Source organism: Myotis brandtii, unplaced genomic scaffold (assembly GCF_000412655.1).
Source record: "Myotis brandtii unplaced genomic scaffold, ASM41265v1 scaffold717, whole genome shotgun sequence".
Lineage (NCBI taxonomy): Eukaryota > Metazoa > Chordata > Mammalia > Chiroptera > Vespertilionidae > Myotis > Myotis brandtii.
Window position 1 is genome coordinate 335,378 of NW_005370825.1, and position 24,218 is coordinate 359,595.

Genomic DNA, 24,218 nt, shown 5'->3' on the forward strand with positions numbered 1-24,218 from the left:
TGGGGGTGGGGGGGGGGGGGGGGGGGGGGGAGAGGGAGGGATGAATAGGTGGAGTAGAGAGGATTGTTAGGGAAAATACTCTGTGTGATACTATAATGATGGATGACATCATATACATCACATAATGACGTCATTATACATTTGTCCAAACCCACGGGATGTACTAAACCGACAGTGAACCCTAATGTAATCTATGAGCTTTGGGTGATTATGATGTCAAAGTTGGTTTATCAACGGTAACACACGCACCACTCTAATGGGGGATGCTGGCGGAGGCTGTGTGTGTGGGGACAGGGGGTATATAGGGAGTCTCTGTGCTTTATGCTCAGTTGTGTAGGAACATAACACTTCTCTGGCCCTAACCGGTTTGGCTCAGTGGATAGAGCGTCGGCCTGCGGACTGAAGGGTCCCAGGTTGGATTCCAGTCAAGGGCATGTACCTTGGTTGCGGGCACATCCCCAGTAGGGAGTGTGCAGGAGGCAGCTGATCGATGTTTCTCTCTCATTGATGTTTCTAACTCTCTATCCCTCTCCCTTTCTCTCTGTAAAAAATCAATAAAATATATTTAAAAAAACCCACCACCGCAGGGCAGGAGGGGATGCAGTTATCTCATTTAACAAATGAGGAAGCAACAGAGAGATGATACCTGGCTTCCCACCCTGTTTCGACTGGGGTCAGTGTTTAAATTCAAAACTGGTTTCTCTGACTCCAAAACACTTATTTGATTCATTAAAAGTACATTTGGGTAGAGGCACGCAACACCTTACTTTTAGGAAATCCTGCAGGTAGAAGGTCCAGATTTAAGTCCCGAAATCCCACGGTGCCTGAACCTGGCCCATCCGCGTGTTTCCCAATACGTGAGCCAAATGTTCTCATTTTCGATGAGGCGATTTTGAGTTTGTTAAACGATTTGGAGTTTGTTTTCGTTAGTTGCTTAAAAAGAAGCAGATTTGCCCACTGGTGTGGCTCAGTGGTTGAGCGTTGACCTATGAACCAGGTCAACAGTTTGATTCCCGGTCAGGGCACATGCCCAGGTTCTGCGCTTGATCCCCAGTAGAGGGCGTGCAAGAGGCAGCCAATCAATGATAAAATATATTAAAAAAACACTTCTCTGAAAAAAAAGTCTATTTTAAAATATGCATTATGAGGGAAGAAGGGAGACAGCCAGGAATGACTATTTACTAAGGGACTACATAGATAAGAGCCTTCCATCTATTATCTCATTTACTCCTCATTCCACCACCGCAGGGCAGGAGGGGATGCAGTTATCTCATTTTACAAATGAGGAAGCAACAGAGAGATGATACCTGGCTTCCCGGCCGTGTTTCGACTGGGGTCAGTGTTTAAATTCAAAACTGGTTTGTCTGACTCCAAAACACTTATTTGATTCATTAAAAGAACACTTGGGTAGAGGCACGCAACACCTTACTTTTAGGAAATGCTGCAGGTAGAAGGTCCAGATTTTAGTCCTGAAATCCCACGGTGTCTGAACCTGGCCCGTCCCCGTATTTCCCAATACTTGAGCCAAACGTTCTCATTTTCGATGAAGCGATTTTGAGTTTGTTTGCATTAGTTGCTTAAAAAGAAGCAGATTTGCCCACCGGTGTGGCTCAGTGGTTGAGCGTTGACCTATGAACCAGGTCAACAGTTTGATTCCCAGTCAGGGCACATGCCCAGGTTCTGCGCTTGATCCCCAGTAGAGGGCGTGCAAGAGGCAGCCAATCAATGATTCTCTCATCCTTTTTTTTTTTTTTAATAAAAATTTTTTTATTGCTTAAAGTATTACAAAGGGTATTACATATGTGTCCTTTTTTCCCCCGCCCTTGACAATCCCCTGGCCTCCCCTACCCCCCAGTGTCTTATGTCCATTGGATTCTCTCATCCTTGATGTTTCTATCTGTCTCCCTTTCCCTTCCTCTCTTTCTGAAATCAATAAAAATATATTAAAAAAAGAAAAAGAAGCAGATTTCATTCTACTCTCTGTAAGTTGATGAATGTGAGAAAATCCAAATGACCGCATCTTGGAACACTGAGATGAAATAATACCATATTTGAACCCAATTGATATACATTTAAATAAATTCCAATACTCTGTTCTAATGTGACACAGCTAGTCAAAGTGGAAAACAGCAGAACAGCTTCCCACTGAGCCAGGAGGCAGTCGCTGTCCAGTGGCTGATGGCCGTGTCTTCTTTTTATTTTTTATTTTTTTACAATTCCATAACACATCATCTGTACATTGTGCTGTGTGTTCACCACCCCAATTCAAGTCTCCTTCCATCACCATTTATTTCTCCTTTACCCTTTTATACCTCCCCTATCCCTCTGGTAATCACCATATAGTTGTCTGTGTGTATAAGTTTTGTGTGTGTGTGTGTATTGTGTGTGTGTGTGTGTGTGTGTGTGTGTGTGTGTTGCAGTGTCTTCCATCCCCAGCTCCTTTCCCCTGACATCACATGTTTAAGTTGTTTCACATCTTATGGCCCAGGTCTCCTCATTTCTATAAAAACCGCCCTCGCTCTGGACCATGCGGCTGAGAGAATAAAATAAGAGCAAGTGCTTTACAAAGGGAGAAGGGCATATTTTTTACTCACTCACTGAATCTGGAAAACAAACAGTTTCCGAATTGCTTCATTCTATCCATGTGCCTTTCCTCTCTGCTTTAACACCTGCACAGCGTAAAAACCACCACATCTGCACAACGTAACGACCGCGCTACTGTTCCTAGATGTGTGGACGCTGTTCCTAGATGTGTGGACGCTGTTCCCATTCTGCTGGTGATGGCTCCAGCGGAAGGGGTTGCCCTGGCCGGATATACATGGTGGGAAAGTACAATAGACTTGATCCGCTAGTGAGTAATTCCATCAGGACGTGGGATTTCTGCATCTGGAACTCCACGGCCTTAATAAACAGAGCTAGCAAGACTCCGGATGATCCACGGGCCAGATGATTTGAATATCGTCTCCCATTTACCCTTCATCCAATGCAGGAGAAGCTCTTGTTGGGCCCATTTTACAGATGGGAAAACTGAGAGCTTAAATACATTGTCTAAGGTTAGACGCTTTAACAACGGCAGGGGTGGGACTGTTGCCCCGGCGGGGTGCTGTCACTGAACTCCCACGATGCCTGTCTCCGTCACACACGACAGGCTGGCTGTGGTCCTGTGTGTAGGGAAGGGGCATGGTGCCAGGACTCACCTGTGACGAGCCAGTCACCACCTCAGCTATAAAATGAGGCAAAGGGACCAAAGAACTCCTGCAAATCATTTACGGAAAGAAAACATCTCATAGGGTCTCTTAGCAGGCGAGTCAGCCATAGAGATGCGAGGCTGGCGAGCTCTTTACCCTCATTATTCTGTTTCCTGACCTTCAGCCCCGCCCCCGCCCCCCTGCCTGCCCCCCAGGCTCTGCTTCTTCGCCTGCTGTGGGGTAGAGCACAGCTGGGCCACCACTGATCCTAGGCTCCCCGAGGAGCCTCGCACGCAGGCCGGGCACCTACCGATGTAAGCGGCTCCGTCTGTCACCATGTACTTGTTGCGGTTTAATTTAGGAAAGGTGAGATTCATTTCCTCTTTGGTTGCACAGGCATTCTCTCTTTCCAAGTCAAAAAACTTCTGTAAGACACAAACGAATAAATGAATAGAGTAGGTGAACAGAGAACACTTTTGGTCTTTTTTTAAAAAAATCTATTTTTATTGATTTCATCAAGTGGAATAATACCCAGCAGTAAAAAGAACTGCTGATATGCACAGCATGGATGAGTGCCATATGCATTATGCTAAGTCAGTGGTCGGCAAACTGCGGCTCGCGAGCCCCATGCGGCTCTTTGGCCCCTTGAGTGTGGCTCTTCCTAAGCCTTAGGAGTACCCTAATTAAGTTAATAACAATGTACCTACTTATATAGTTTAAGTTTAAAAAATTTGGCTCTCAAAAGAAATTTCAATCGTTGTACTGTTGATATTTGGCTCTGTTGACTACGTGCGGGCATGCACGTACAGTGCGATTGAAACTTCATGGCCCATGTGCAGAAGTCGGTATTTTGTGGAAGAGCCACACTCAAGGGGCCAAAGAGCCGCATGTGGCTCTTGAGCTGCAGTTTGCTGACCACTGGGCTAGGGCAACATGTTTGGTCTCAGTCAAGAGTACACAAGGGTTTATGATCCCAATATCAACAACAGACCTTACATTGACTTATTAAAAGCACAGTCTTAAAAAAATAAAAATAAAAGCACAGTCTTGTCACCTCCTATAGATGAAGCTATTTTTGTTCTCAAATAGGCAGCGAGAGAGAAAATTAGCAGGCTCAACTGTAATGAACACTTTTAAGCTACGGAATGAACACAAAGGTCTTTCTTTCAATAGCGTGAGGGCCAGAAGGTGGCTGAGTTCTCACTGTCTGACTCTCCAGGGTGCACTGGCAGTTGAAGTTGGCCCCAGGGTGCTTCTGTCAAAGGCACTCACTGAGCCCAGGAACTCAATGAATATTCTTCCAGGCTGCATACATCAGTGGCCCAGGGCCATGACTAGCTGACCAAACTGGGGCTTTGCAAAGGTCAAAAGAGATTTCTGCCGAAGGAACCAATGCTTTGCATGTACAAGCCTCTGTCTAAGGCTCTTTTAATAGGCAAATAAGTGAAAAAAATCACAACTTCAAGTCAGAAATCCTGAATTTCAATGATGTGACCCTTAAAACCGCCTTCCAGCTCACCAGGTGCCAGGGCAGGGGAGGCTCTGACAGCAGGAGGCGGTGGGCTTGTGCCTCAGGGATCTCTTCACACTGTAAGTGCTTGGATGAGGCTTAAACTGTGACTGTTGCCCGGCTGGTGTGGCTCAGTGGTTGGGCGTCGACCTATGAACCAGGAGGTCATGGTTCGATTCCCGGTCAGGGCACATGCCTGGAGTTGGGGGCTCGATCCCAGTAGGCGGTGAGCAGGAGGCAGCCAATCAATGAGTCTCTCTCATAGATGTTTCTATTTCTCTAAAATCAATAAAAACATATTTAAAAAACAAACAAACCACACCAAACCACCTTGGGCCCCAATTCGAAGGAGCAGGAGTACCAGGACTTCACACCAGCTGCCCAGCACGATGTCCAATCGCCTGGGACCAGTGACCGCTGTGGGTCTCCCCACCTTCCCTTTCGGAGTGGGAGTTCTTTTTTTTTTATTTTTTAAAAATATATATTTCATTGATTTTTTACAGAGAGCAAGGGAGAGGGATAGAGAGTTAGAAACATCGATGAGAGAGAAACATCCATCAGCTGCCTCCCTACTGGGGATGTGCCCGCATCCAAGGTACATGCCCTTGACCGGAATCAAACCTGGGACCCTTCAGTCCGCAGGCCGACGTTCTATCCACTGAGCCAAACCAGTCAGGGCGAGTGGGAGTTCTTATTGTCCTTTTCCCGTGAGAAGGGGTAACGTTAACCTGGGTGTGGGTTTTGGGGGAGTTGCTGTTGCTTTTTTAAAGTATATTTTTATTGATTTCAGAGAGGAAGGGAGAGGGAGAGAGAGAGAGAAACATCAATGATGAGAGAAAATCATTAATTGATCGCTGCCTCCTGCAGGCCCCCTACTGGGGATGGAGCCTGCAACCCAGGCATGTGCCCTTGACTGGAATCGAACCTGGGGCCCTTCAGTCCGCAGGCTGACGCTCTATCCACTGAACCAAACCGGCTAGGGCTGCTGTAGTTTTTAGTTTCTCTGTCATTGAGCGTTGAGGCTGGCTGTTGAGAAGGGCACATCCCTGGGAGGCCTAAACTCGGAGCTGTGCAGGGACTGAGGGGCTGAAGGGCTCTATATGGGAAGAGAGGAAAATGGGTAATGGGTGTCCCGGATTTCAGACTGTGATGATTCACAACCCTGTTCCTTCGTCTCCTTGGCGACACAGCTGCCTCCCTGACCACACGCACAGGCCACCTTGCGCTCAGGTGTGGCTGGGTGAGTGGTCTCTGGGCAGCAGAATGAAGTCTAAAGGCATGTTCACCTCCTAACCCACAAATGCCTCCCATGTAGTCCTCCAATCTCTCTCTCCTTGTGCTTTTTGTCTTTTTAAATATATTTTTATTGATTTCAGAGAGGAAGGGAGAGGGAGAGAGAGAGAGAAACATTAATGATGAGAGAGAATCCTTGCTCGGCTGCCTCCTCCATGCCCCCGATTGGGATGGAGCCCGCAACCCGGGCATGTGCCCTGACCGGGAATCGAACCATGACCTCCTGGTTCATAGGTCGATGCTCAACCACTGAGCCACGCGGGTGGGGCCCTGCCCTACCTTTTAAAGTGTTTTTCTCTCTCGAGGATTGGTATTCCTGTTCTTACGGAGAGTTTGTGGGAATGTGTGTGCTTACAGCTTTCACAGATGGATATGCAAAGGGAAGAAACTTTTTCTTTAAGAGCAAAGTCAACAGAATACTTACAACTTTCAAGCTGCAGTTGGCTATTTCAGTGCAGATAGCTTTAAGAGACGAAATAAAGTTAAACGTCAGGGGATCCGTTTCCTTCCAGAAACTGATCAGGAGTCGAACTTTAACGCTTCGCAAAACTAACGCTTCTCTTATTTTCCCGTCCAAGTCTGGCCAGTACGTCCTGTGGAAATAATATCGATGTGGATGAAAATCAAGAAAGCAACTTAGGCCCTAACTGGTTTGGCTCAGTGGATAGAGCGTCGGCCTGCGGACTCAAGGGTCCCAGGTTCGATTCCGGTCAAGGGCATGTACCTTGGTTGCGGGCACATCCCCAGTAGGGAGTGTGCAGGAGGCAGCTGATTGATGATTCTCTCTCATCGATGTTTCTGACTCTCTATCCCTCTCCCTTCCTCTCTGTAAAAAATCAATAAAATATATTAAAAAAAAAACAAAAAAGAAAGCAACTTAGTTTTGAAAATTAGATTTACTAGGCTTCCGAGAACACGGATGTTAATCCGACCATTACTTTGTTCTGTGATATATGTGTGACTTTGTGGGATGCGTTGAAAAAAAAAAAAAGTGAGCCTCCTGGGTAAGGGCACTGAGGGAGGATGCTTTATGGAGACTTGTCCCTGCCTACAACCAGGTCTCCCAGCACCAGGCCTCGGGCTGTGAGGGCAGAGGGCATGGACACCCTGACACCCCACTCCATGCCACCCTCACTGTTTAAAAAAATATATTTTATTGATTTATAAACAGAGAGGAAGGGAGAGGGATAGAGAGTTGAAACATCGATGAGAGAGAAACATTAATCAGCTGCCTCCTGCACACCCCCTACTGGGGATGTGCCCACAACCAAGGTACATGCCCTTGACCAGAATCAAACCTGAGACTTTTCAGTCCACAGGCCGACCCTCTATCCACTGAGCCAAACCAGTTAGGGCTTCTTTTTTATTTTTAATATATTTTTATTGATTTCAGAGAAGAAGGGAGAGGGAGAGAGAGAAACATCAATGATGAGGGAGAATCATTGCTTGGCTGCCTCCTGCACGCCTCCTACTAGGGAAGGAGCCTGTAACCCAGGCATGTGCCCCAGACCAGGAATCGAACCGTGACATGACCTTCTGGTTCACAGGTCGACGATCAACCACTGAGCCCAGCGGATCTGAATGATGAGTGACCTAACATGACCTGAGAGCATCCCAGTGTGCAGGCCAGCTTCCCCAGTGGTCCCCAGCTCGGTGCCTGGTCCCGGAGACCAGGTTCTCAGTCAAGGTCATGCACCCACTGACCTTTTGGTGCTTGTGCTGGAGATGGGCAGGTAGTCCATGACGGCGATGTACACGTACTGCTTGGCGTCGTCTATCACGCTGTAGATGGCGTCGATGTCAAAGCTTCTGTTTTTAGGGCAAAAGAGTTTGGGGGAATTCTGTGAAGACACAGAAACCAAACTTTTAGAGCATTAACTTTTTTTTTTTTTAAGATATTTTTATTGATTTTAGAGAGGAAGGGAAAGGGAGAGAGAGATAGAAACATCAATGATCAGAGAGAATCATTGATTGGCTGCCTCCTGCACATCCCCCACTGGGGATCAAGCCCACAACCCGGGTATGTGCCCTCGGCCAGAATCGAACCCGGGACCCTTCAGTCTGCAGGCCGACGTTGTATCCACTGAGCCAAACCAGCTAGGGCTAGAGCATCAACTTTTGTCAACTGGGGATTTCTCTCTTTTTTGCAAACCTACTTTCCAGTTCTTTAGGAGATAAGACAAATACATTTCCCATCCTATCAAAGTTGAGGCCTGTAGACATCCAAGTGTGGCGGGATTGGTCTCAAGTCTGTCCTTTGAGTCTGTTTTGGGAGGGAACTTAAAAATATATGTATTTTTATTGATTTCAGAGAGGAAGGGAGTGGGAGAAAAAGAAAATCATTGACTGCCTGTTTCCTGCACATCCCACATTGAGCCCACAACCCAGGCATGTGCCCTGACCAGGAATCTAACTGTGACCTCCTGGTTCATAGGTTGACGCTCAACCACTGAGCCACGCTGGCCGGGCTGGGCGGGAATTCTTGCTCTCAATACACATGCCTCTGATTTGGGGAGGAATGCTCCAGCTCTAGACTTATGTGACCCTGGTGTGCCTCCCTGTCACACATAGCTGTTCAATTCCTCAGGCTTTGCCATGTAACACCACATACCGATAACAAGCAATTTATCCCAGAAGCCATTTCATCTGAACGGTGACATGGCTATAGACACGTTTAAGACCCCCTAAAAAGCTCGGTTTCCCCCTCTAATCGTTCATCAATCAGGAAGATGGTTGTTGAGAAAGGGTCATCAATAATTCTAGTGGAGACACAGAGAGAGTTATTAAGATGCCCAAGTTCATCAGGAGAGACAGGGAAAAAAAGATATTCTAAGAGACTTAAGCAAAATGAGAGAGAGGCAAGTTATATTAGAGGTATTTTTCTCTTGTTGTTCAAAGTGCTTTCCATCTTAAAAGTGTATGGTGTTTTGCCCTGGCCAGGTGGCTTGGTGGTTTGGAGCGTCATTCTATACACCAAAAGGCTGCAGGTTCGATTCCTGGTCAGGGCACATACCCAGGTTGTGGGTTCAATCCCCAGTTGGGACACATATGGTAGGCAACCAATCGATGTTTCCTCTCTCTTTTTCTCTAAAATAATCAATTAAAAACATTCTCTCTCTCTCCCCCCCCCCCACTTCTTTCTCTCAAATCAACAAAAACGTATTTTTTAAGAAACAGGCTTCCTAGCTGATTCCTCAGTACTTTAGAGTTTGATGACAGGCTGAAGGCTCAGATACTTATATTGCCCGTCGCCAGTAACACTGTGGAGACAGTGGGATGGTGAGGGGTGGGAGGGTGGCAGGGGAGTTGGGTGAAGGTGTGTGGGGTGGTGGTCTTGCCCTCCAGCCTTGATCAAGTACAAAAGCTTCGCGTTTGTCTGTTTTACACACTGGGGCTCCCTGAGATTTCTTTCATCAGAGGGTTCTATTGCTACAAACAAGTCTGAACATCACTGATGCAGGGCATCAAAGACAGGGTCTGGTATAGAAGACCTGGGTGCTGGTGGCTCTCCTGGCACTTATGTTATAGCAGATAAGCTTCAATATCCTCATTTCTTAAAAAATATATTTTTTATTGATTTCAGAGAGGAAGGGAGAGGGAGAAAGAGATAGAAATATCAATGATGCGCCGAAACCGGTTTGGCTCAGTGGATGGAGCGTCGGCCTGCGGACTGAAGGGTCCCGGGTTCGATCCGGTCAAGGGCATGTGCCTGGGTTGTGGGCACATCCCCAGTGGGAGATGTGCAGGAGGCAGCTGATCGATGTTTCTCTCTCATCGATGTTTCTGACTCTCTATCTCTCTCCCTTCCTCTCTGTAAAAAATCAATAAAATATATTTTAAAAAAAAAGTCTTCTGCACAGCAAAGAAGACCATCAACAAAACAACAAGAAAGCCCACTAGATCGAGCCCGCAACCTGGGCTTGTGCCCTGACCGGGAATCAAACCCTGACCTTCTGGTTCATAGGTCGATGCTCAACCCCTGAGCCACGCTGGCCAAGCCGATATAACCTCATTTGTAACACAGTCACAATCCTAGGTCTACCTTGAGGGATGATTGTAAGGGCCCAATCAGATAACACAAAATATCAGGAATCAGGAATGATTATTAACATTTATCCTTATCATCCTCATTAGGGACAGCATATGACAGAACATAAGAGTGGACAGATTTGAACTCTTCAAGGACTGGAATGGAAACCGACTTGTCGAATTCATTGCTGCCCAACATAAGGCCACCCTCGAGCATCCCAACTTGACAAAGGGCCGGGGGGTGGGGGGGGGGGAGGCCTGGATGAGGAGACAGACCCAACAACTCACCGACACAAAGGCTTGAGATTTGGTTTCGTTCAACTGAAGCTGCAATTTCTTTTCATTGTCATAGACTCCATAGAGCCTCTTGGACCAGGTCTGGGGCACTCTGCTCTTGAATTTTAATGAACTATATAAAGCGAAGATCCTTTGCAAATCCAGGACCAGGCAGCTGCAGTTGTAGAAGATGACACCGAGTTCTTTCATCTGAGAAAAAAAAAGAAGCATCAAGGCCATGTGCGTCTGACAGTGTTCGTTTCAGAGAAAAAACAATGTACCAGAATGAAGCAGTGAGATTTTTTTCTTGCACTTTTATACAGGAGTCTGTAGATATAGGCACGATGGTCTATGGAAGTGAAGTGTCATAAACACACTTAAAATGTAAGGAGGACTTTAGATTCCTTTTGCATTTGGGCTCGTACAGATAATTTTCCCACACTCACTACGCTTTTCACATGGTCTCCTCAGACTTGTTCCCTTTACACTAATTTTTGGTATGAATCCTGAAATTACACAGCAATATAAAGGTTGACTTTTAAAAACGATATATTTTTATTGATTTCAGAGAGGAAGGGAGAGGGAGGGAGGGATAGAAACTTCAATGATGAGAGAGAATCATTGAACGGCTGCCTCCTGCACGCCCCTTATTGGGGATGGACCCCACAACCCGGGCATGTGCCCTTGACCGGGAATCAAACTGTGACCTCCTGGTTCATGGGATGATGTTCAACCACTGAGCCACCTCGGCTGGGCGGTTATGGCAGCTTCCTATGAACTTCTGCTGAAGTCTCAAATCTGGACACGCACAGCCTTCATGACAAGCGTCCACGTGAAGGGAGGCCCCGTGGAAGGAACAGTGACCTTCCTGGGACCTCCTCGCCATTGCTCAGCCTGCGGAATGCAGCGTCCAGACCTTCGAGGCCAGTGGCCCCTACCAGGTCTCCCACCGGGGAGCCCACTTAGGAGTAAAAAATGGAGGCACCTGGCCATTGGAATTCCAGGAGATTTCACTTCAAATGCTTTTTTTTTTTTTTTTACAAATTTGATGTTTAAAATACCAACTAGATGCCAGCTTTGAGAATTATAGTGCCTCTGAGTAGCTTTCTCTCAACCTGAGAATGACTGAGGCCCGTTTCTAATTATTCGTATTTGGTTCAGGCTGGTGTTGACTGAAGATGGAGAAAAAGAAACTGGTTTCATTTTGTAGGTTTTTCAGCCAGAGGAAAAGAATTTAGGGCAGGTGTGTGAGCAAGTTTTCTTAAAACGCTGACAGTGGGAAAAATAACATGGATTTGGGGATTCTGAAGGGTTTCCATGTCTAGACTTTCAAAGGAACAAAAAGCTACGTTGATTGGCTGATAGACTAGCCAAGTCACTCTTTAATGTTTGTTTTTTTTAATTGATTTTTAGAGCGAGAGGAAGGGAGAGAGATAGAAACATCAATGAGAGAGAAATATCGAAACATCAATCGGCTGCCTCCTGACCGGGAATTGAACCAGTGGCCTCTTGGTCCATGGATCAAGTCTCAACCATTAAGCCACATCGGCCGGACATGCCAAATCACTCTTACAGTGACCAGCCCTTCCCCTGGTGTGTCACATGCCAGCCACACGCCAGCCACACGCCCACTTAGAATCCTGATGGGCTGCCCTGACTTCAATCGCACAGCTGAGAGTTGATTGACTGGTCCAACTGTTTGAATAAAATAATCTTGAAAAAGCTGGAAATTTACCAGCCAATGATTCTCTGGTAGAGAATTATTCTTAGGAAAATACTGATTGTCTTTTTGACAAAATGGGTGTAGTGCTAGCGATCGACCCATAGAACTGACTGAGGCTTAGGACTTCAAATTCCTGGAGTACCCTGTTAAGAAGCTGTTCTAAGGGTAATGACTTTAGCCTGCCTGGCGTGTCTCAGTGGTTGGGCGTTGACCTATGAGCCAGGAGGTCATGGTTTGATTCCCAGTCAGGGCAACATGCCCGGGTTGTGGGCTGGATCCCCAGTGTGGGGCATGCAGGAGGCAGCTGATCAATGACTCTCTCCCGTCATTGATGTTCCTATCTCTCCCTCTCCCTTCCTCTCTGAAATAAACACACACACTTTATTTAAAACTTAAATAAATTAAAAGGGTAATGACTTTATTTAAAACTCAAGTTATATCAATGGTTCCACTCTGTCTGTCCCTTGCCCTTGGACATGATGGGAGACACAGTCGAGGAGATGCCGTCATCCCCCTGCATAGGGACAAAGAACCACAGCAGCGGCTCTAATTCGTTGTATCTGTAGCACTTACTGTGCACCAGGTACTGTTCTAAATGCTCTACAACCTGCATCCATTTAAACCTCGCAATGACCCATTTCACAGGGAAAGAAACTGAGGTACAAAGAGATCAAGGGGCTTGCCCAAATGCACAGCCAGAGAGCAGGGAAGCTGGGATTACGACACAGACCAGTTTAATATTTCAATTCCAGGAACAATTATTCACAACGTGGAGTACCCATAAGCCACAGCGCCCTGTGAGCGAGGGCCAAGTCCTGCTGTGTGTCCTTTTTCTGCCTCCCTGGAATTTCTATTTATATTAGTGGCCTGGGTTTCCAAGCACAACGATAGCGGAGGCATCAGCAGCGTTCTCTCAATAAGTGATGAATACCAATTAGCCCAATCACAGCTCAATTGATCATTTACAAATGTTCGGTTTGCTGTTTCCAGGATTTTATAAAAACATGAACAAGCGTGTCTTTAATGTTCTTGACGGAGACAAAAGAACCTGCAACTGTGAGCAACTAAACGTGCATCCAGTTAGTCGCTGATTTATATTCCGAGTTGCTGCAGGGAATTTAATCACTAGGAGCTCTAATGTGATTTCGTTTCTGCCCTCAAGGTGAGACTTCTGTTGCTGGGAATAGAAGTAAAGAACTGAGTCTTGGCTCAAAGGCTGCCCACAGCTCAGAGAGGTCCTCCCTGGCCCTGCCCTCCCACAGTGGGGGGTCCAGACCCCGTAGCTTCTTGCTGTCTGAGTTCCTTTGGGAAGGATGCTGGGCAGAGGGAAAGCGACTAATTGAAGAGAGAGGAGAATGTGAGAACCCTGGAGAACGGCTAGTTCAGCCTCATTTCCAAAGGAAGGAAACGGAGGACCCCAAGGGGGAAGTGATGGGCAAGGTCACAGAATAACGCCCTTGATTTCGGGGCCTGGTCTGTTCGCCCAATCCAGCGGAGCCTTACTGATGAGATGAATCCACCCAGGGATTCATGTGTAGGATGGATGAGGGGTGTTGTTTTTCTCCTTCCTTCACGTGCCACTTAACGGCAGGGACACGTTCTGAGAAATGCTTTGTGAGGTGGTTTTGTTGTTTAGCGAACATCATAGAGTATGTAGCCTAAGAGGTCCAGCCTACTGCACACCTAGGCTGTAGGTACAGCCTATTGCTCCGGCTACAAGCCTGCACAGCACGTGACTGTACAGAACAGCATGAGACTAAACCATGTGTTTGCAGCGATGCCCGTGTAAATGAGCCCAACACGCTGCCAGTCGTACAAAAGTATAGCACACACAGCTATGTGCGGTACTTAATACCTGGTAACAATAATGAAGGACTGTTTACAGCTTATGTATTTACTATATTAGACTTTTTTTTATCATTACTTTAGAGTATAGTCTTTCTACTTATAGAAAAAGGTTTGCTCTAAAGCAGCAGCCTCATATATCTTGTTTACCACATCTCTCTTTTAAAAAAAATTTAAAAATTGATTTCAGAGAGGAAGGGAGAGGGAGAGAGAGAAACATCAACGATGAGAGAGAATCATGGATTAGCTGCCTCCTGCACACCCCACACTGGGGATCGAGCCTGCAACCCAGGCATGTGCCCTGACTGGGAATCAAACCGTGACCTCCTGGTTCATAGGTCGACGTTCAACCACTGAGCCATGCTGGCCGGGCTACCATATCTCTTGATCATATCATGTCCCCTGGTGCATTTAGACATACTCTATTTACAGCTTATAAAAGTGTATGTACTGATAGACGATGATTGGTGGGAACAGGAAAAGGGAAATAGTTTTAAAGTAGTAAGACTTGGGGTGTACTTTTCTCTTTTGCACTTTCCTATGTTGTATAATGAATGTAATTTTGAGGGGAAGAGTCATTGCGCGTATTTAAGATGCCCTTCTTTGATTTTTTAAATTGAGTTTAGACAGAGAGGAAGGGAGAGGGATTGAGAGATAGAAACACTGATGAGAGAGAAACGTTGATTGGCTGCCTCCTCCATGCCCCACACTGGGGATCCGGCCTCCAACCCTGGCATGTGGCCTGACCGGGAATCGAACTGGTGACCTCTTGGTTCGTGGGTTGACATTCAACCACTGAGCCACACCGGCCGGGCAAGATTTCTTACGGTTGAGGTGGCTGGTGAAATGACATGGTGATGAGTCCTGCAGAGAGTTTACACACACACATCGGAGCAGTGGTTCTTAGGAAGAGCTCACCTTTGTTATCCCTCCCTCCTTTCCTTCCTCTTTGCTCATTGCCGTGGCTAAGGTCTCTCCTAGAAGTAATCTACACCGAGAGAGACGGTATTATGACCTTCTAGCAAGGGCTAGAGGAATATACGTGGAGGCCTTGATGGTTTCTCAGTCGAGGTGAAGAACACGGAGGTACAAACACGGGGAGTCAGAGCGGCCACATGAGGGGGGTGGAGAGATTCCTATTTGGGTTCGTGCCCTGAATCCTGGCAAACTGACCACCTCAGCTCAGCACACACAGCTGCTCAACCCTGACATGAACACTGTCATGTTCTTTATGTTTCAAAGGCTGTTTCTTTTTAAAAAATATATTTGTATTGATTTCAGAGGAAGGGAGAGGAAGAGAGAGATAGAAACATCAATGATGAGAGAGAATCATTGATCGGCTGCCTCCTGCAAGCCCCCTACTGGGGATCGAGCTTGCAACCCAGGCATGTGCCCTGACCAGGAATCGAACCGTGACCTCCTGGTTCAATGGGTCAACACTCAACCACTGAAGCGGCTGGGCTCAAAGGCTTTTCTTGCCTACCTGGTAGGCAAGAAATAATTACTCAGCATAAATTTAATAAAATATAGAAAATGAATTCAGTCATGAAGATAAGGGCGACAGTAATTCAACTAACCAGTTGGGATTGGAAGTTAAACTCTCCTCTGAATCTTACCCCACACGGAATCTCCAATTAAAATCCCCAAAGACGGACATCACCCACGAGAGACGAGGAAACAGAAGCAGCAACCCTTGTTTCCTATTCAACAGGAGGGGGCTGTCTTTCTCCTCTGAACAACCTGGACACGGTGGCCGAGTGCTGTCCCTGCTAAAGCGCTTTCATTGTGATCCTCCATCACCCGTTTCCCCTGGCAGGGCACCGATGCATTCGTTTCAAAGCTGTTACTCAATGACTGCAACCATTACCTGGAAGCAGCTCAATATGATTACCGTCACCTTGTAACCGAGGAAGCTAAATGCGGAGAAAACTGTCTAGCCCCATACTCCCCGGAATCGGGCAGGTGTTTATTTCTCGGGCGTAGACACTTCTTTTTTTCAGGCCTACAGGCAACTTTCATGTCTTAGAAAACTGCCCAGGGGTGAGACCCCAGCCATGAACGACACGGGATGTTCATTTGAATATTTCCAATCAGCACTGCGTTCTAGCTTCTCTTTTGGGGTCAGGGTTGCGGCCCTCAGAAGCGACAGGGAGCTCCGCTCTGGCTCACGTAACATAATAAACCTGTCAAATAGGTTCTGCTACATTAGGAAGAATAAGCAGCGTAAGTCACGCTGGAATCATCAAGCACAGGCATGATTTTCAGGTTAGAAGTATTTGCTGGGAGGAGATGTTAGCACCGCAGCAAAATTACCCTCCAACCTGGCAAGATGAAGAAGGGCATCAGAGTTGGCCATTTATGTTAATGGCCACACAAGAAGAAAGAGTAATACATGCAAAAAAAAATCATGTTAGCAATAATCCATATCATCCTTGCCAAAAATAGACGAGAGACGAGGAAACAGAAGCAGGAGTCTTTGTTTCCTGTTCAACAGGAGGGGGCCGACTTTCTCCTCTGAACAACCTGGACGCGGTGGCCGAGTGCTGTCCCTGCTAAAGCGCTTTTCTTTTCTTTCTTTTTTTCCCGTTTCCCCTGGCAGGGCACCGATGCATTCGTTTCAAAGCTGTTACTCAATGACTGCAACCATTACCTGGAAGCAGCTCAATATGATTACCGTCACCTTGTAACCGAGGAAGCTAAATGCGGAGAAAACTGTCTAGCCCCATACTCCCCGGAATCGGGCAGGTGTTTATTTCTCGGGCGTAGACACTTCTTTTTTTCAGGCCTACAGGCAACTTTCATGTCTTAGAAAACTGCCCAGGGGTGAGAACCCAGCCATGAATGACACGGGATGTTCATTTGAATATTTCCAATCAGCACTGCGTTCTAGCTTCTCTTTTGGGGTCAGGGTTGCGGCCCTCAGAAGCGACAGGGAGCTCCGCTCTGGCTCACGTAACATAATAAACCTGTCAAATAGGTTCTGCTACATTAGGAAGAATAAGCAGCGTAAGTCACGCTGGAATCATCAAGCACAGGCATGATTTTCAGGTTAGAAGTATTTGCTGGGAGGAGATGTTAGCACCGCAGCAAAATTACCCTCCAACCTGGCAAGATGAAGAAGGGCATCAGAGTTGGCCATTTATGTTAATGGCCACACAAGAAGAAAGAGTAATACATGCAAAAAAAAATCATGTTAGCAATAATCCATATCATCCTTGCCAAAAATAGTTGTCAGAGGCCTGACTGGTCCATCCTAATCCTTTTGTCTACTGGCCTTCATCAGATGATTGTGAATGCCCCACACATCTTAGGACAGTGAAAAGAATTAAGGAAGCTGGCCAGTGTGGCTCAGTGGTTGAGCCCTGACCTATGAACCAGGAGGTCACGGTTCGATTCCTGGTCAGGGCACATGTCCGGCTTGTGGGCTCGATCCCCAGTGTGGGGCCAGCAGGAGGTATCCAACCAATGATTCTCTCGCATCATTGATGCTTTTATATCTTCCTCTCCCTTTCTCTCTGAAATCAATAAAAAAATATATTAAAAAAGAAGTAAGGAATCCATGCGAATGTAAATAAAGAAAAGGGGGAGCCCGGCTGGCGTGGCCCAGTGGTTGAGTGCCATCAACCTATGAACCAGGAGGTCACGGTTCGATTCCAGTCAGGGCACATGCCTGGGTTGCGGGCTTGATCCCCAGTAGGGGGCGTGAAGGAGGGGGCTGATCAATGATTCTCTCTCATCATCGATGTTCCTATCTCTCTCTCCTTCTCCCTTCCTCTTCCTCTCTGAATTCAATAAAAAAAAGCATGTGCAATTAAAAAAAACAATTAAATATTAAAAAAAGAAATTCATGCAGTTTATGCTTTTATGGAAAATATAAAAAAATGACCTGTTGTTGGACATCAAATCCCCTCCACCCCCACTCCACTGATGTTAAAAATCCAGTGAATGTGTGAGCAGTAGTGCTATGTGGGATTTAATGAACAAAATAAACTAACAAAGTGGAGACAATCTCATGGATACAGAGAACAGGCTGATCGCTGTTAGAGGGGAGGGGGCTGGGGGCTGGGTGAGAAGGGTGAAGGGATTAAGCAAAGAAAAAAAGAAAGAGTCATGGACACAGACAACAGTGGTGATTGCCAGAGGGAAGGGGGGATGGGGGGAAGGCAGAATAGGGTAAAGGGGGGATAAATGGTGATGGAAGGAGACTTGACTTGGGGTGGTAAACAAACAATACAATATACAGATGATGTGTTGTAGAATCGTATGCCTGAAACCTATATACTTTTATTAACCAATGTCACCCCAATGCATTAAATTAAAAAGTCTAATTTTGTAAGTGAGACATGTCTGTGCTTTATTGCAAGCAAAACTGTGTAGACCCCTGGCAAGTTCTATCAAATTTATCCAGTGAGTTGCCAAATGTTTTAGAAAGTTACAAATGCTCTCCAGCATCATTCCTTTTTAAAAATTATTATGTTTGCCCTAGCTGGTTTGGCTCAGTGGATAGAGCACCAGCCTGTGGACCAAAGGGTCCCAGGTTCAATTCCGGCCAAGGGCACATGCCCAGGTTGCGGGATCGATCCCCAGTGTGGAGCTTGCAGGAGGCAGCTGATCCATGATTCTCTCTCATCATTGATGTTTCTATTTGTCTCTCCCTCTCTCTTCCTCTCTGAAATCAATAAATTAAAAAAAATTAAAAAGAATAAAATTATTATGTTTATGTCATATGGAGTTTAATTTCACTGCTCTCCAGTATCATTTTTGAGGCATATCTACTCTACAGATTCACTGACATCGTGCAAAACTTGAGCCACGTCAACAATCGCATTTTATTTGCAAATGGAATTCAGAGCAGGAGAAAGACCGGGGAAGCTAAGAAGGGAGTTTTAGAAACGGCTTTCTTGAGAACCCAAATTCAAATTCATTTCTCTGTTTTTATATGTCAATGCAAAATCAAGCATGCAGCGAGTTAATTAATCCACTCGCCAGGTCCAATGGGTCTGTGATGGATGTGGATGCATCACTTCCGCCTCCCCTTTCAAAGCCTTCATGACGTCACTTCTGGGAAGCCCTGCCTAAGTCATCTCTGGCCTCCGATTTCTCCTGCAACTTATTATACAGCTGCTCAGCGCTTCTATACGTGGTTTACACACGATTCATATGCAGGCGTCTGTATGTTGACTTGTAAATCTTTGAAGGCACTTTTCTTTTTTAAATATATTTTATTGATTTTTTTACAGAGAGGAGGGGAGAGGGATAGAGAGTTAGAAACATTGATGAGAGAGAAACACTGATCAGCTGCCTCCTGCACACCTCCTACTGGGGATGTACCCGCAACCAAGGTACATGCCCTTGACCGGAATCGAACCTGGGACCCTTCAGTCCGCAGGCCAATGCTCTATCCACTGAGCCAAACCGGTTAGGGCGAGGCACTTTTCTTTTATGGATTTCCTGCTGCTCTGACTAAAATGCAAATCCTGTTTATACTTTTCTACCCGCCAGATGTCTGTTTTCTCACCAGCCAGTAAATAGAACATTTACCATCCCATGAAGGGCTTTCCCCCAAGGAGCAGGGGAATCCCTAAGGGTTGGGGGATTTTCTCAGTAGAAGTAGCTCCCCACCTCCCCCTCTTTTCATTTTCTCTTTACTTATATTCCTTTCTCTCAAGCAAAATGCCTGTTTTTCAGAGGGAGCAAGAACAGGCCTGGATATTTACTTATTATTTATTCATTTATGTTAATCCTCACCTGAGGTTATTTTTCCCCATTGATTTTTACAGAGAGTGGAAAGGAGGGGAGAGACACACAGAGAGAAACATGAATGTGAGAGAGACACATTGATTGGTTGCCTCCCACACGTGCCCGGACCAGATCTGGGGATGGAGCCTGTGACCGGGTCCGGGGATGGAGCCCGCAACTGGGGTATGTGCCCTTGACCAGAATCGAACCCAGAACCCTTCAGTCCGCAGGCTGGTGCTCTATCCACTGAACCAAACCAGCTAGGGCTGAACAACAGCCTTTAAAGAAAGCCCTTGGTTGAACACAAAGACTATATTAATTGGGACAAAAATCCAAATATGCATATCTATATACATAAAAGCCTAAGTGACCAACCAAGCGACCATCCGACCGGCCAGTAGCTATGATGTGCACTGACCACCAGGGAGCAGACGCTCAACATGGGAGCTGATGAGCTGCCATGACTTCGCAGCTGCAGTTCTTGGGTGATGCACCCGGAACCAGAGAGGAGGGAGCCCGATTCCGGGGTTCGTCACCTGAGAACCGCCATCTCGCAATCTGGGACCTCTCAGGGGATGTCGAAGAGCCGGTTTCTGAAATCAATAAATTAAAACAATAGGCTGAGGGACCCCACTGGTGCACGAATCTGTGCTTGGTTGAACACAAAGACTATATTAATTGGGACAAAAATCCAAATATGCATATCTATATACATAAAAGCCTAAGTGACCAACCAAGCGACCATCCGACCGGCCAGTAGCTATGATGTGCACTGACCACCAGGGAGCAGACGCTCAACATGGAAGCTGCTGAGCTGCCATGACTTCGCAGCTGCAGTTCTCGGGTGATGCACCTGGAACCAGAGAGGAGGGAGCCCGATTCCGGGGTTCGTCACCCGAGAACCGCTGTCTCGAAATCTGGGACCTCTTGGGGGACGTCGGAGAGCCGGTTTCTGAAATCAATAAATTAAAAAAATAGGCTGAGGGACCCCACTGGTGCACGAATCTGTGCACCGGGCCTCTAGTCTTTTATAATACCAGAGTAATATAAACATGTCACTGATGAAAATAAATTTCAGATTTTTAGGTATTGGCTTAATGGATATTTTTTGCTGAGACTATATTCTGGTAACTATCAACATACCACAGATGATGGGAAAGATGCACTCAGAAGGGAGATGACAGACATAATTGGCCAAAATAGTCTTGGGCTTTTATTTTCTTTTCCCTTCAACATTTTCTTATGCCTTTCTTTCCCTCTGAGATAAATTTACATGGAATGGACCGCTTAGTGCACATTCACCAACTCAACAGATGCACAGACCTTTATATTCCAAACCCTGTCAATATGTAAAATATGCCATGGGCCGAATGTTTGTGTTTTCCCCAAATTCCTATTTTGAAGCCTAATTCCCAATGCGATAGTATTTGGAGGTGGGGCAGGTGCTCTGACTGGCAATTGAACTGTGAACTTCTGGTTCATAGGTCAGTGCTTAACCACTGAGCCACATCTCGAAATAGGTGTTAGTCAGCAGCCTGCAACTCGATGAAACAGGTGAATGGAGGACAAATGTACCCTGGAGCTCTCCTTGGTGCTGACCAATGCTTGGAATCAGCTTTCCAAGTTGAAGTCTATTCAGCTTCTACACTATCCAATCTCTATGTACTGAAATGCTATTGTGATTGTCCACATCATAAACCCGACATATATATTCATTATAAACCCCAGCTGCTCTCCCTTTGTGCAAATGTTACCGGTGCCCTCGCCTAGCCCGTGTGCCAACTTCCAATGCCCGGCTCAGCTCAGAGAGAACCCATTCATCACAACTCCGTAGGTCCTGATGCAATGCGATCCGGTATCTTAGTTGAAAATAAACATTCCCCTTGCTGTTTCTCTTAGCTATGAGGATCATCACTCTGTCCTGGAGAAAAATGGACCTAGGACAATGGGAATTCTTCTTCATGAACCCATTTTGAGACCATCTTTTTCTTCCTAGATACTGACCTAGATAACGCTGAATTGCCCAGGCTGTTTACAAGTATAGGTTTTTCAGCAAGACAAGATGTCATTGCAATGATTCTCTCTGCTTATTGAGCAGGATGTTCATAATATGCTGCCGGCTTTGAATGCATTACCACTCAAGTCACAATGTAATCTCCACAGAATTACAAGCTGTTGTCATGTTGCAGAATGTGTGTTATTATAAAATGAAACAAAAATGATAATAGACTTTAGAAAATAAGTACTAAAACTGACCTTATCCAGAAGTCACCGATCTTATCATATGTTATAAACGATAGCATGTTTGGCTTTATTATAATTTAAGTTGTTTAATTAAAATATCATTCCTTATTAAATATTTTAAAATATGGCCTTGCTGGCATGGCTCAGCGGTTGAGCAATGACCTGTGAACCAGGAGATCATGGTTCGATTCCTGGTCAAACCACATGCCTGGGTTGTGGGCTCGATCCTCAGTGTGGGGTCTGCAGGAGGCAGCTGATCAATGAGTCTCTCTCATCATTATATTTCTATCTCTCTCTCCCTCTCCCTTCCTCTTTGAAATAAATAAAAACATATTTTAAAAAATAAATATTTTAAAATGTTTTTATTGTTTTTTTGGAGACAGAGGAAGGGAGATGGAGAAATGCAAACATCAATAAGAGAGAAACAGCCCTGGCCAGTTTGGCTCAGTGGATGGAGCGTTGGCCTGCGGACTGAAGGGTCCCGGGTTCGGTTCCCGTGCGGGCACATCCCCAGTGTGGGGTGTGCGGGGGGCGGCTGATTAAATGTTTCTCTCTCATCGATATTTCTGACTCTCTGTCCCTCTTCCTTCCTCTCTGTAAAAAAATCAATAAAATATATTTTTTTAAAAATAAGAGAGAAACATCATCGATCTGCTGCCTATTGCACACCCCCTACTGGGGATCCAGCCCACAACTCAGGCATGTGCCCTGACTGAGAATCGAACCGGTGACCTCTTGGTTTATGGGTTGACGCTCAACCACTGAGCCACACTGGCCCGGCCTTATTAAATATTTCTAATGCCATCAAATAAATATCTAGACTTGTTGGACTAGCAGAACTTTAGGTTAGAGTTTCCCAAACTTTCTCAGATCACAGGACCCTTAATGTCTCAACAGTTGTTGCACAGAACTCCTAGGCCAAAAGAAACACCCAAGAGTCTGATTTATTAAATAGTTAGATCCAAATGACTTCATTTTCACTGATGTACTAACAACTTAGTAGTTGTTTTAAAAAACGGTACCCATAAATTAAAAAAATTATTTTTTCACTCCCAAATAACAATAATTATTTATCATTATTACTAGAGGCCGGGTGCATGAAATTCGTGCACGGGGGCGGGGGTCCCTCAGCCTGGCCTGCACCCTCTCCAATCAGGTTTAGTCGGACATCCCTCTCGCAATCTGGGACCGCTGGCTCCTAACCGCTCGCCTGCCTGCCTGCCTGGTCGCCCCCTAACTGTCCAGAAGGAAGTCCAGAAGGATGTCTGGAAGATGTTCGGTCACCTGGTCTAATTAGCATATTATTTATAAATATATTTTTATTGATTTCAGAGAGGAAGGGAAAGGGGTGAAGAGAGAGAGAGAAAGAGAGAGAGAGAGAGAGAGAGAGAGAGAGAAACAAGAGAGAGAGAGAGAGAGAGAGAGAGAGATTTGATCAATTACTGGAATAGGCTTTTGCACTTAGGAGGCCAAGAAAACCCAGGATCTACTAGCTCAAAATTCTGCAAGCTGGGTAACCAGAAAAGCTAGTGGGCTAATTCAGTCCACAGAACTGAGAACCGGGAGCACAGATCTTTAAAGGCGGGAAAGAATGGATGGCCCTGCTTAGGCAAAGAGGCAATTTCTCCTTCCTACATCCTTTTGTTCTCTTCAGTCCCCTCAACAGAGTGGCTAATGGTGAGGTAGAGCTTTACTCAGTCTACCAATTTTAATGTCACTCTCTCTCAGAAACAATCTCACAGACACAGCCAGAAATAATGGTTTGCCAGCTACTTGGGCATCCCTTAGCTCACTCAAACGACACATAAAATTAACCATCACAACATCTAATTCCCACCTCCATCATCTTTATCCTATTCCAAATCAAGAAGACTGTTGCTTGATGGATTATTTTCATGGTCTCCTATCAGTTTATTTTCACCATAGCATATAAAAGGATTCTGTTAAATTGTTACATCAATCATATCGATTATCTGTTGAAAACCCTCAAATTGTTTCCTATCTCAAAATAAAAGCCAAAGTATTTGCAGTAACACTAAAAGATCTGTGCATCAACATATAGACAGAATGTATATTAAGGAATGCCTAGGGCTGTGAGGTTAAGGAGAGTGTGAGGAAATAGCTAAAAGTGTACAGGATTTTTTTTTGGGGGGGGGTAGGGGGATAAAACTGCTCTAACATTTATTTTGATGATGGTTGCACAACCATAAATATACTAAAACATTTGAACTTTAAGTGGGTGAATTGTAAGATTGCTCCAGCCACACCAGCCTCCTTACTGTCCTTCAAATAAGCCAGGGAAAGCTAATGCTTTAAGATATTTTCATTGGCTGTGCCATCTGTCTATAACTCTTTTCAATTCTAAAATCTT

The 24,218-nt window shown here is 45.7% G+C and overlaps 1 protein-coding gene across 3 annotated transcripts in view; it reads right to left on the bottom strand.

The window, feature by feature from the left end:
- PLD5 (phospholipase D family, member 5) overlaps positions 1 to 24,218 on the bottom strand; it is a 132,004-nt gene that overhangs the window by 6,292 nt on the left and 101,494 nt on the right. For all 3 annotated transcript variants that reach the window (XM_005882439.2, XM_014530105.1, XM_005882438.2), the window contains 4 exons: positions 10,309 to 10,506; positions 7,696 to 7,832; positions 6,416 to 6,584; positions 3,499 to 3,613 (listed from right to left, as the gene is read on the bottom strand). In XM_005882439.2, coding sequence (XP_005882501.1) covers positions 3,499 to 3,613; positions 6,416 to 6,584; positions 7,696 to 7,832; positions 10,309 to 10,506 — 619 coding nt within the window. The remainder of the gene's footprint in view (positions 1 to 3,498; positions 3,614 to 6,415; positions 6,585 to 7,695; positions 7,833 to 10,308; positions 10,507 to 24,218) is intronic.